Source organism: Tachypleus tridentatus, chromosome 9 (genome assembly GCF_004210375.1).
Source record: "Tachypleus tridentatus isolate NWPU-2018 chromosome 9, ASM421037v1, whole genome shotgun sequence".
Lineage (NCBI taxonomy): Eukaryota > Metazoa > Arthropoda > Merostomata > Xiphosura > Limulidae > Tachypleus > Tachypleus tridentatus.
The window spans coordinates 51,080,306-51,093,297 of NC_134833.1; the positions used below are offsets into that span (position 1 = coordinate 51,080,306).

At 32.9% G+C, this 12,992-nt stretch overlaps 2 protein-coding genes across 5 annotated transcripts in view; one reads left to right on the forward strand and one right to left on the reverse strand.

Moving 5' to 3' along the window:
* The window catches only part of LOC143225234 (transmembrane protein 50A-like), a 39,324-nt gene extending 35,252 nt beyond the window's left edge, over window positions 1-4,072 (reverse strand). For 3 of the 4 annotated variants that reach the window (XR_013013746.1, XM_076454288.1, XM_076454286.1), the window contains exon 1: window positions 3,920-4,072. Coding sequence is in view for 3 of the 4 variants with exons in the window: in XM_076454288.1 (XP_076310403.1) it covers window positions 3,920-4,018 (99 nt within the window). In the remaining variant the exon portion in view is untranslated. Of the gene's footprint in view, window positions 1-3,518; window positions 3,752-3,919 lie in introns of those variants that run through there. The other variant, XM_076454287.1, reaches the window with a different exon arrangement.
* Window positions 4,073-5,949: 1,877 nt separating this feature from the next.
* Window positions 5,950-12,992, forward strand: part of LOC143225237 (serine/threonine-protein kinase Chk1-like) — a 36,494-nt gene continuing 29,451 nt past the window's right edge. Inside the window, exon 1 of the mRNA XM_076454289.1 lies at window positions 5,950-6,234. The gene's annotated coding sequence lies outside the window, so the exon portion shown is untranslated. The remainder of the gene's footprint in view (window positions 6,235-12,992) is intronic.

Below are 12,992 nucleotides of genomic sequence, written 5' to 3' on the forward strand. Positions count from 1 at the left end.
AATAACCACCAAACTGCACAGTGTAACAGGATATCCTCGTGTTCACTTCCTAATTCTTTGCACAAAGCAGTAAAGATTCCGTAATTCAACAAATGATATTTTATAAAGTTTATGAATTTAATGCATTCTTGCATGGTTTAATTCAAAAGTAAGAGCACTTTACTCACAGCTAACACCTCTCTGTGAATACTACAATGCAACCATTCACAGTCTGTTGCCACTACTCAGATCCTCTGGAAAACTCCTTTATAGGAATCTGCCATTAAGCAAGTACCATCGGTACTGAATCCAACATATTTCTTTCCATTAAATACCACTCTGAATTATAAACTTATTGATTAAATTTAAAATTTCATCAACAGTTGCTCTTGTTGGAAGTGGTTTCACAAAATAATAAATCTTCATGAATTGTGTCCTTATAATCACATCTTACAAATTGCATTAAATTAGCTTTACCTGCTATATCTGTGCTTTCATTCACTTGTAATGAAAAACTGACTATAGCAAACTTGACGTATAAGAGTTTCTTCAATATTTTTATCATATCCACAATGATACGCTTCACTGTATTATTAGATAAGGGCAGCAAATTCAACTGATTTTCTTGTTTTTTATGTATGTGAAATGTAATTTTTTTACTGCAGGAAGTATTGACATTTCACCAATAGTATGTGAATAACCTGTCTCAGCTATTATTTTTGAAATTTCATATGAGGCCATAACCAAGTCTTCATTGGAAGATCTCATGGAAAAAATATGTAAAATTATTTGCTTGGAAAAAAATATTTCATTTTTCTTATTTAGGAAAAAAATCTATTGACTAACTTGGAGTATTCTGGATGGCTGGTATCGAAATGGCATTTCAGTTTTGATGGTTTAATTCTCTTATTTGATAATGTTTAACAACAAAGAACATGTAGCAAGTCATTACTGTTACCTCCATCATAAAACCACACTTCAAATATTCATCACAATACTCTTGAGTCCAAGAGGTCTTTCTTTTCTTTATTACTAAGTAGCACATCACTCAAACATTTATAATTAGGCCTATTATTTTCTCTAACTTCAGTTTCACTAAAACTAGGCTGCATTTGCACATCACTTGAGGTTTTCTTGTGTAATGCACATTTCTTAAGCCACCTACCCATACTGGAGAAGAGTTTTCTTAAAAAATGAACAACTTAAAAAAATTTTAGTTAGCACAAACTGAGCCACAAACAATTCTCTCTCTTCTCAGAACAAACTGATGCTTTTAGCACCAGCCACCAGCAACTTGTCTGCTGCCACCTGGCACTATCAGATGTGAGATTCAGGTCTCTCATAACTGTCAATTTCCATTAACATAGTAAGTAAATTTATCATATTGGACTAAATTTCTTGGAATTTTGGTGTCAAAGAACCAGTTACCGTGAATGAACAAATGGTTCTTTCTTGTAACATAAAATCCCTTCTTTAATCTTACCTGCACACAGGAGAAGATTGGCTTAGACTTAGCAGGGGACGTGCATAGCTAAGACGTGGTTTAAATTTTTGTCATTTCATAAGAATCTCAAGATTATCAACACTGTAAAACTTAATCTTAGGCTCTATAAGTTGCACTAAGTGAGAACACCTTAATTCCTGAGTGACTGAAGGAATAAAGGCAGCCGTCAACTTATGAATGTCTACAGTTTCGTAGCCTTAAATATAAACTTTCACTTTTCCTTCCTGTTATATTAGCTTAGTGAAAATACCGAGAAATCTACGTTAGATGAAATGAAGATTTATATTATAATTTATTTGAAAATATTAATTTTATTAGAATATGTTTATATTTACTGGTTTAATTACATTTTTCTTTAATATACAACAAGGGCTTGGAGAAAGTTTAAAAGTGGCAATTGGCAGTGAAAGGGTTAAAATTAATTTAATTTTTTTTTAGCTTTCTGCAGACAAACACTGGATCACTACACTTTGTGAAACACTGCCTTATTACACTTAAATATTGAAAGGATATTGATTTGTTAAAGAGATACACCTTTCAACACTTTGAGACAGAAGGAAGGAAATTCTGTTTTTAAATGAAAGCAAGGTTCAGGTATTTATTATGGTGGTGAATTGAGTAATCTGCATTTAAGATATCTGTCAATTTATACAGTGACAGGAATGTTATATGTTACTATTACAACCCTTAAAAGCCTAAATACACACCTGTCCTCAGTCAAAATTGCCAATTACTATGCATTATTTGTTTGAAAAATATTTCATAGAAGAGTTTGTATTTCTTTACAATTTGGTTAGGAACACAAAGCTACATGTACATATATTTGTGTTATCTATTGTTTATGAGTGAAACATTTTGATAAGATTAGTGGTCTTTTGTCAACTCCTTTTTCTTTTTCTAAAATTCTACAACCACTAATGAAGATATAGTTGCAAGAGTCCAAGTACAGTAGAGGAAACTTTACATAGAGTGAAAATTGTATAAATCAGTATTTTGCTTTAATACAGTTCTATTTTTATAGATATCAAAGTATTATTGACTCCTGAAAGCAGTTGACATTGGTAGTTGTGATACCAGTACTTTAAAGGAGTTAAGTTCAACAATTTCCTGAAAAGTAAATGGAGAGTTTAAACTTTTACTTTTCTCAAGAATGGATATACTTGCAGGCTTGGAATGACCAAATTGTTTTTTGTTGTCTGTATGTCATGTTAAATGTTTGTATCTTGATCTTCTGGATCAGTTTTGTTACCTATATCAAGACAAATAGCCAAAACAGGAAAGCATTCATTATTTACCAGGTAATTATATACCAACTGAAAATAACTACAATTCCAGAAAAATGTAAGCATAATATTACAGTTTTACACATTGTTTAATCTTAAATTACTTCATAACTTTAAAACATTCCATCATATAACATATTGAATACTTAACAAAGGGCCAACAGTAGCCTAGAGGTTAACATAACTAGACTTTGAATCGAATTTATGATTGGTGTCCCATTGCCTCAAAATTGCTCTCCATATACTTTAAAACTATTGATGCACTATTACTAATGGTCAAATCTCACCATCCAATCAGGCAAGAGTGGCCAAAAAATTAGGGAGCAGGGAACTATTGACTAACTGCTTTTCTACTAGCCTACTAATTGAAAATTAGGGATTGCTATTTGCAAACAGATCAACTGTAACTTTCCATAAAAACCTCAAATGGACTATTAAAAAAAAAATTCTTCCCCTGTAACAAAACCAGTAAGCAGAGGTTAAAAAGTTAAAGCATTTTTCTTTCAATATATTAGTATTTACAAAAACAACAACAACATTATAAACTTGTTGCACCATTCAACCAATTCTTTCAAAGACTCCTCTGCTCTTGGGATGTCACTCACAGTTTAGAACACCTATGTTAAACAACTAACACAAGAAAGTATGTGTTCAACTGTTAACTTAAAAGTAGAGAAACTTCAACGGGTAATTGTTAAACTATTAAATATTGTATTATTTATGAATTATTACATAACATATAAGATATTTACCCTTTTCTTTATGTCAGTATGCTCCATATAAACAGTTTCTGATATTAAAGTAACATTTATTACTTTGGTAATGCAATTTACAAAAGTAAATGAAAATTTCTACAGATAATTATACATATATATATTCATTTTAAATAACATACGAAAAGTAACGTTAATATAAGCTAATATACAAAAAGTTTTGTAACTGTTTGATAATTAAAATGGCAGTATTGCTAACACTTACACTTTATGCTATTGCCAATCGCGGTTGCCATTAGCGACTGTTAATTATTTACCACAATGAAAAAGGCCTAACTGTTTAAGCTTTTAACATTTAAAATTTACAATTATTATGGGGCGATAATGTCAAAACAATAGTTTAAGAAATATTGCCATAAAGTTGAATAATTTCAGTTTACCATTGTTCCGGCTCCAATAGAAGCTATAATATTTCTTCTTTCTCCTAATTCTAACCATTCTGGTCGGTTGAATTGCACGTTATCTAAGCAACCAGCCATGTTGAATTTAAACTTGCTTTGATTACAAAATCGACCATTTCACTGAGCACAATTTTATAGCACATAAAAATTATAATTGATTATTACATTGTATTTAATATAATGATTGAACTGCTAGTACTATATATTTCCTTGTCATCTTTAATTTAAGTTTTATTAACTGTTTGGAATTGAAATACAATTGAAAATGGTGGCATTCTCTTTTGAAGCACCTGCACTGTATGTTTTTGATTTTTAGTCACTTTAGAATTAAAAAATAGTTTACACTATCAAATATTAAAGTACCACTAATGTTGGTGTTTGTTACTCTTTCAGATGTTGTTGTTACTTTTATTATGATATAATAACCACTGTTCTGACCTAGAATGACCTTTTGTACCACATATAATATCAGAAAACTTGATGGCCATACAACAATGGCAACAGCCAAACAGTTTCACTACTGGATAGATTGATTTATTAAAAGAGATCTACTAAAACAGTAATTTCCGGAATAAGTTGAAAACCAGGTATCATACATAAAGGAGAAGTACATCTAAGAATTTCAAAATAAAATTTAAACAAGTATAGCTTGAAAATAAATAGTCCTATAAACTGCAGATACTAAGTTTGTTTTGACTTACACGCAAAGTTACCCTAATTTAACAGTGTAAGACTAAAGGGAAGGCAGCTAGTCATCACCACCCACCGCCAACTCTTGGGCTACTCTTTTACCAATGAATAATGGGGTTGACGGTCACAATATAACGCCCCCAGGGTTGAAAGGGCGAGCATGTTTGGTGTAACAGGGATTCGAACCCGCAACCCTCAGGTTACGAGTCGAGTGCCTTAATCACCTGGCCGTGCCGGGCCAAACTGCAGATATATTGTCAGATAAATGACTATTTAAAAAACCACTTTTCTTCAAGTACATCACCATACGTATACGCCTAAAAGCCAATTTTAATGTTGTATTGGTGCTATATCCAATGCTGCAGTTCATGTCCACCAAAAATTACATATTTAGAATTGCATTTAAGTTGGTATTATAATTAATTGAATCGAGTTATAATAATCACATTTCCAGCTATTCAACTGTAAATTTGTGAATAGTTTTAAGTATGTAAGTAAATTATGTTAATATAATAATAAATTGGCAAACAGCGACTTATAAACATAACGAAGTCTTTTATTTTTATGCGAACGCACCACATGTTTCGACAGAAGTGAGTAGTACAGTTTAGTTGTGACTAGAGTTTCAACGTTATTATCATTATTGATTTCCGAACGTTCTTGCAATATCAACTAAGTTTCAATAAAATTATGTTGTATTAAAAAGGTTTTGCTCACAAAATAATTGAAATGTTAACAAATTCTGAGAAAGTAATTAATAAAAAACCTTTAACTTTTATTTATTTATTTATGTTTCAAATAAGTTAATCATTCACTATACATGAGTGAGTGTATTTTTCTGAGTACCTTCTAGGGTATTCGACTTCTACTAATTATAATTTTTCCCTATGGATCAGTAGCTAATCTTAGATTGAATTTGGTTTGTTTGTTTGTTATTATGCACAGAGGTACATATAGGACTATCTGTGCTTTCTAGCAGTACAAGTTCGCAGATATACCACTGTTGGGGACGATTTAATTGGGAGAGGAATACTTGTGGACTTCAGATTTTTCAAAATATTTATCGAGGCCAATCGTTTATTCCTTTTATTTTTTATATTTGTTAAAACAGGTTACAAAATTTACATTTGCTCTTGACATTAAAATATAGCATACATAATCAGGTTAGGAAATTAGTGAACGTTTTATTTCAATATGCAATAACTAATGCCATAATTATGCAAGCAGTATGTTAATTACTAATTAGAAACATATATAATTTTCTACACCACATGATATTTTACAATAGTTTAATGTTGTGCGAAGTTTATTAGTTTGTTGTTTTTTTTTAGAAGAGCGTCATCTATATATGACTGTTTGTATTTCGGCGGGAATTGAAATTTTGTAATGATAAAAACAAACGTGAACTATATCGGTTTTAAACCAGTAGTTTAATATAGCGTGTATAGATAAATCTATGCATAATTATTGTATTGTAATTTGGTAACGTTCTTATGTAATGTTATAGATTTTATTATTTGAGATAATAATTTAGCAATGTAAAGTTGTATACGAAAAATAATTTTTGTTTAAAATTTACCGTTTACGAACTGTATGTTTCGTTGGTAAGTAACAGTAAGATATCACTGACTGATGATATTGTTAAGTCACTAAATTAATGATTAATCTAATTTTATAGTGCCAAGAAATAACTGTGTGACTGCATCGTAATCAATTATATATATGTGTGTGCTATTTATATGTTTAAATCGTTTGTGTCTTGTTTTCTTTTAAAATATTTGTGAACATCAAAACCAATTTGAGTCACATTCAGCAATGTTTTAATTATTTAACTAAGGCTAGAAGATACTTGATTTGGACTGAAGCTAATTTATAAAGCATGAGCTTATAGGACAAAGCTCTTTGTAACCTTCTGATGATGGCTTTAGCTAAAAAAAATATTATTAAAAGATATGGTTTAAACTTTAAAAACTGACAAAGCATTGGGTGCCAATAAGGTCAACATTTGTGTAATCAAAGATGTACTGAGAGGAATGTGGAAAAACCATGCAGTTTATGTGATTTCTTTTTCATATTATTATCATTAATAAACAACCACTTAACTGCTATTTAATGGCATGAGTTAGCTGGCTGGTTCACATGATAATTCCCTTGGCAACCAATTAAATGAATTAACTGCATTCTCTCTATCCCTGCTTCCTGACACTTAGCCTGGATGTTTATTTTTACTACTTTTAAATGTTCATAATTTAATATTTAGCTGCAAATTCAAATGCTCATAAAGCTGCATCAGTATATATACACTTGAAACTTTAGTTTGGAGAAACATTAAAGTGTTTTTGAAGTTCATTAAGCTTGTTAAAAGAATTAAGTAACAGTACTGTAAAGCATCTAAGGAAAATATTTAATACAGTAACTGCAATTTTATTCTGAGCTTGTATTTTAGTGCCAGTTTATGGAACAAATATATTGTGAAAAGAAATTACAAGTTGACTTTCAGAATTAAAAGAAGTGTTGTTGTTTCTCTCTATTGTTTGACTTGATTCTGAAATTTTTAAATCACTATTTTCAAATTTAATTTTTTGTATCAGTTCATAGAACTGCATGTTATAGTCAGTTACCCATGGACACATATTTCAGTAGTAGTACATCAAAACATTTGAAGTGTTACCATTGAACAGTTGTATTCATTTTGCAAAAATGTATGATACTGTCTGTTAAAGCATTGGCAAATTACTTGTATAATAGTCTGTTGGATTAATAATACATGAGATGTTTGAATGAAATACTGTTTTATAATAACTGTAGAAAATCAAGAAATGGTTAAATAAGCATTATTTAAAAGTATAATACAGATTGAAATATATTTGTGTGACTTATCCACCACCAGGGTCAGATTAAGACCTTTATAGGTCCTTAGCACTGAAAAGATTTTGGTGCCCCATATATATGTAATTTAAAATAAAAACAACTTCATAAATTTTATATTGATCAATGCAGATCTGGTTTAGGTAAGGAAAAGTAATAAAAAGAGAACACAAATGGGAGAAGAGTGTAAGGAAGTTTAACAATGTGTTGATTTTTCCCATGATGATTACTTCCATGCTTTCTTTGAAATATTAAATATCCAGTTCTTTCAAAACAAATTGCTAATTTATTTTAGTGCATCTGCTTTGCTGGTGCCTTAAGTACGTGCTTAGTCTGCCTATTGGGTAATTCAGGATTGTCCACCACTATATCAAGATCTTTTACTGTGGTTATTCTATTGAATGTATTTCATCTGTATTAACAGAATAAACCAAATTATGATAAGTGTGTTATCTTAACTACATTTATTATATTATGTGTATCATTTGCTAACTATCTAAATTACCAGTTTATCCAAGTTATACTGTAGTTCCAAACACAGGGAGTTTAGTGGTATGATTGCAGACTACCAGATTACAAGTTATGTCTCTATCAAGTAATTAATTAATGTAAGAAAAAACAAAGTACACAGTATTGAGTCTTGAAGCATTGTACTGATAATTGTGGGTCCACTTTGACTAAACTCCATTAATAACTGCTATCTGTTTTTCCCTTTTTTCAGTCAAATTAACCTAGTGTAGCATGTTATCAGAAATCTCGGTGTACTAAATCCACACCATTTTCTTTCTATGGGTAAAGTAACAAATATAGCAGATTAATGAAGTAACATTTCAGTTTAGTGAATTCTTGTGGGCCCTCTTTTGTGATATAATATTCTGACACAGTATCTTACCTCATCTCACAGAATAGCCTTTCCTTTTTGTACTGCCCTCTCTATGTATAAATGTTTGCTTTCCTAGAGCCTTGAAACTCTCACCAACCCTTATGAGCCTCCAAGTGAGGCAGCCGCATAATAGCATGTGACAATCCTCAACCAGTAAGAGTGTTGCACAAGTTGTAGCAAAGCCAACTCCCTGTATTCAACTTAACCTAAAATCATTTTTCGATTGGCACTTCTTGTGCTTTTAGCTTGGTCGTTACTTTATGGAATTTTCAATCACTTCCTTTTTTCTTTTCTTTTTTATAAGAATTTAGGTTTTCTTTACATTTTCTATACTTGTGTTCTGACATTTTAGTTAGTACATATTAGTGTTACATGTCTTTTATTCTAATACATGGTTCTTTGGAGCTCTTTGTTTGGTCTTTTATACTTTCACTTTTACTTAAATTCTGAGTTTCATGTTACAACTACTACCACTGCTATTCATACTGCTTTTAACTTATGTGGACTACATTAGCTTCAGGTTCACAATTGTTAGCAGTAGGTTATGTATCTTTAGTTTCATCAGGTGTTTGTCATCTTCCTGTTGGCTTCTGATTGGCTTAAGGATTATCCTCTAACACCTTGTTTAGGAAAACCTCAGCAAGAAGACAAAGATTTCAGTTGGCTGTTTTCTTAACTTACCTTTGCCACTCAGTCACATTTAGCTCCAATGGAAGTGTTCAGGCCTCCTCCTTCTCCTGTTCTGGAGTTAATTATCAGTTATCTTACATATCCCCAAATTCTATATTCCTGTGTCCACTTCATGTTATCCTCTCTCCTTTTACTCTTTCCTTGATTCACCATCTGCCTGAGGCTCTTCATCATTCCACTGAGGGGTTTTGGTGGACACTTATGCCCTGCTTTTTCCATGCTTGCACACTTGTCCTCTTCTGCCCTTCCCATACAAACATAACTCTTCTGTTGTTGGGTCTTGGGTCAAGATGCCCTTTTGTCCCATTTGTGGTTTATTTGTCGAAGGTTTCAATACCCCTGGTAGTCCCAGTAATTATGTGGTGGATACAGGTCCACTGGGAGCCAAACTTTTATGCATTGCTTTCATTTAGGAGCCTTTCACCTCATACCTTTGGGTTCTGCAGATTATTTTCAGTAGGCTCCTTTTTTTTTTATCAGTTCTTCAACTCTTCTTCCCCTCATCCCATATTCTTTCCCCTCCTTGGGATTTCATTTTCCAGTCAGCATCTTTTCCAAGTGGCCCTAGATCTATTTCACAAAGGTGTTGTAGAAGAAGGTCTTTTTTTAGCCGTGTTTTATTACGTTTGTCCATAGTCCCCAAAATGATTGGGGACGAGCTACCTACCATCAATCTCTTTCTTGAACTGCTTCCTAGACCCTTCTCGATTCACTCTGAACTACTACCTACCTATTCAATAGGATTTTACCCCTGATCTTTGGATGATGTTTATCCCAACATTTCCATTTCCCCACTATCCTGGCATTTTTCTTTGTAATTTCATCTCTTAGTCCTGGGCTTTTCAGTTTGGGCTAGCTTCTGCTCCCTACATTATTTACTGAGGTGTTAAGGTCTTTGCCTATCTTCTCCATTCAAGGGGCCATTATGTAGGTGACTGACTGCTTCTAGCTTATTTGCATGCCATAGTTTCTTTTTGAAGAGGTTGTATTGGTAGGTTACTGGTCAAGGTGGAGAAGTACTTCCTCTCCCTTACTTAATATTTTGTTCATTTTGGAGTATTTTTGAATTCCTGTTTGAGTCAAGCTAACCCCTCTCTCCTTCACCTACTATCTATGGAACTTTTATCCATATGTGTGAGAGGTTTGTTTTTTGATAATGCAGGCTTCTTGCACTTGTTTAAGTATGATATACCAGGTACCATTAATCTTGTCTCACATTGTTTACATACCCAGAAAAATGCTCTTCACAAAGTGGTCCCTTGGCCCACAGGTGATTGGAGCTGGATGCATTTATTATCCACTTGAATTACAAGTATAAAAGGTTTTGGTCCCCAGTTCCACATCCTTTGGCTGTAGCTGTTATTATTCTCAATCAAGTTTGGAAGGCCCTTTACCTTTAAATCTGTCCCCATCTGTCTACTTTCTTGTATCCTCTTCACCATTTGTACCACTCCATGTTGTTTCTTCTTGGTAACATCAATTTGGCCAATGCAATCATGGTTTCCATTTCTGTGCTCATTCCTATTTATTCTTTCTCTTTCACCTACTATTCTTGGATAACTTCAATCAAGCACTCTACATCCTTCCATTCCAACATATCTCTTCACATGCAGCTTTTGTCAAGTTCCTTGTCAGATGGAACAGACTTTCCTTGCAGGTTGCTTCCTAGTTTTCCTATTTCATTCACCATTTCTCCATGCTAGTTTACCAACATAACTGGTGTGTCCACTGCTGTTGGGCTTCTCTTCATTGTTTTCCTCTGTTTCATCCTACTCTCCCGCACTTGACTTTGTTACTTGACATTTTGACAAGGGGGTTTTCAGTATCCACTATTACTAATTATTGTGCTGCCTTGTCAGCCATTTCATACTTTACAAGATTTTGCTGTGTCTTCATTTCTCCTGTTCTTATCCTAATGTTTCGTTCCTTTTCCATTCTCCATGTCCTACTGCACTCTGTGGTTGGAACCTCATTGTTGTCCTTCATGACTTCACACTTCCTTCCGAGTATGCGTCGTTCTGTTTCTTATATCATCTTTCCTTAAAGACCTTTTTCTTCTCCTCTTTTTGGCATGTGAATGTTGATGTTTAGATTGGTTTCCTCTTGATGTCTCTCTCACACAGTATCACAGAACCTATATCATTCTCTACCCTAATCAGTCTTTTTCTTCCCAACATATTGGCTGCATATTAGGGCAATGTTGCCTTCAGTCTCATTTCCCTCTCTTCTATTTCTCACCTTTATCATCATTCCAGTCTGGATTGCTTCAGATGTCCTGTCCATGCTCTCTGTTGTTACTTACCTTACACTGTTCCATTTACTCACTCATTGAAATCCTTCTCTTTCTCAGAATATTTCTCTTATTACCCTTATGGGTTGAGTTTGCCAGCTTATTCATCTGTGGCATTCTTCCCTATCTCCTTATGTTTGTTGTCTATTTTAAGTATTTTTCCCATCAAATCTATCACCTTACTATGTCCCTGACTGCTAATAGAGGATGTAGTTTGTGCCTACAAATTAATTAATTAATTACTCCCTGAATACTTATTTCACGTTATCTTCATTGTCCAGCCATTTCTTGCTGTAAAGGTTTTTTTTTCCTACCTTCTGTTGCTATTTTGAGCTCCATTGTTTCTCTTTGAATGGATAGTTTCTCTCTCTCTCTCTTTTGTTCTACAGGGGCCTTTCTCTCATATGTCTGAACAGGTATACTTATTCTTAAACTTGCACTGTATGACCATTCAGGTCAATAATCCCCATTGTTGAGATGGGTTGTTCCACAAGACTGCTTGTAGGTTTATCTTAGCAAGCATCATGAATATAATTTATCCATACCATACACTAATGGGCATAACATAAGTAAAGCAGAAGGGATTATTGCCCATCCGTGCCCCTCCTTTGTTTGACTGAATTGGGAATGGCCTGCTTTTCAAAATAGGGTTCCATGATCACCTGTTGTACTGTCTCCAGTGCTGTGTTTCTCTGAACTCTCCAACATGTGAGCAAAAATTTGCACATATATAACCAGTACAAGTCAGGAAAAGCTATTCTGTGAGAAATGGTAAGAATTTATCAGAAATGTAGAAATTATTTTCCAGAATTTCCATTTTTGGTCATTAGAATTGGAGAACTAAGACTAATCAGCTTATACTTTCCAGGGCAGATTTTATTACTCTATTTAAAAATAAGTTGTGATTTCCATACACATTTGTTCAACAAATAAGTTTAGTAAAGGTAACCAGAAAATGCAGATTCAGAAGGACTTAAAGTGAAGAATAAATCAAACTTGGATGACAAGAAGAGAAACAAATACACAAATGAAGAAATAAAACAAAATCTTTATTCACTGTAAAGTGTAATGTATTTTCTCTATGGACTGGCTTATAATTTTCCCATGACTTTACTGGATGCTGGGGTGAGAGTTCATCTCATATCCATGCAGAACAGATAATAGATGAAATCTGGTTGACTGCATCAAATTTAGGCAAAATGTTAAAGAGTGGTTTATCAGAATAAGAAATCAATGGTTTAATTGATATAATTGATTACCTGTAACTTTCAGCTATAGCTATTGCATAAACTAATTAATTAATCAAAGTAAGTATTTTTGATTATTGATGTTCTTGAATATTTCAGCAAGTGGAATTATCTTTAACTTAACTGTCAACAAAATGTTCAACTTATCAAAAGTAGATTTTCTGGTTATTACTGTTATTTATTATTCCAATTGTCTAAGTAAAATAAATGTTCTTTTACGTCTGTTGTTGATCTGAGGGGCTTGTGTTAATTAGATTACCATTTTCACCAAACTTCCTCACTCTGTCTTTTGAGCAAAGTTACTGAGACTATTTGCTGCTGTTACTAATTTTGAACTGTTGACTAGTGAAAAAGTAACTGGTCAGCAGTACCTACCACCAACTT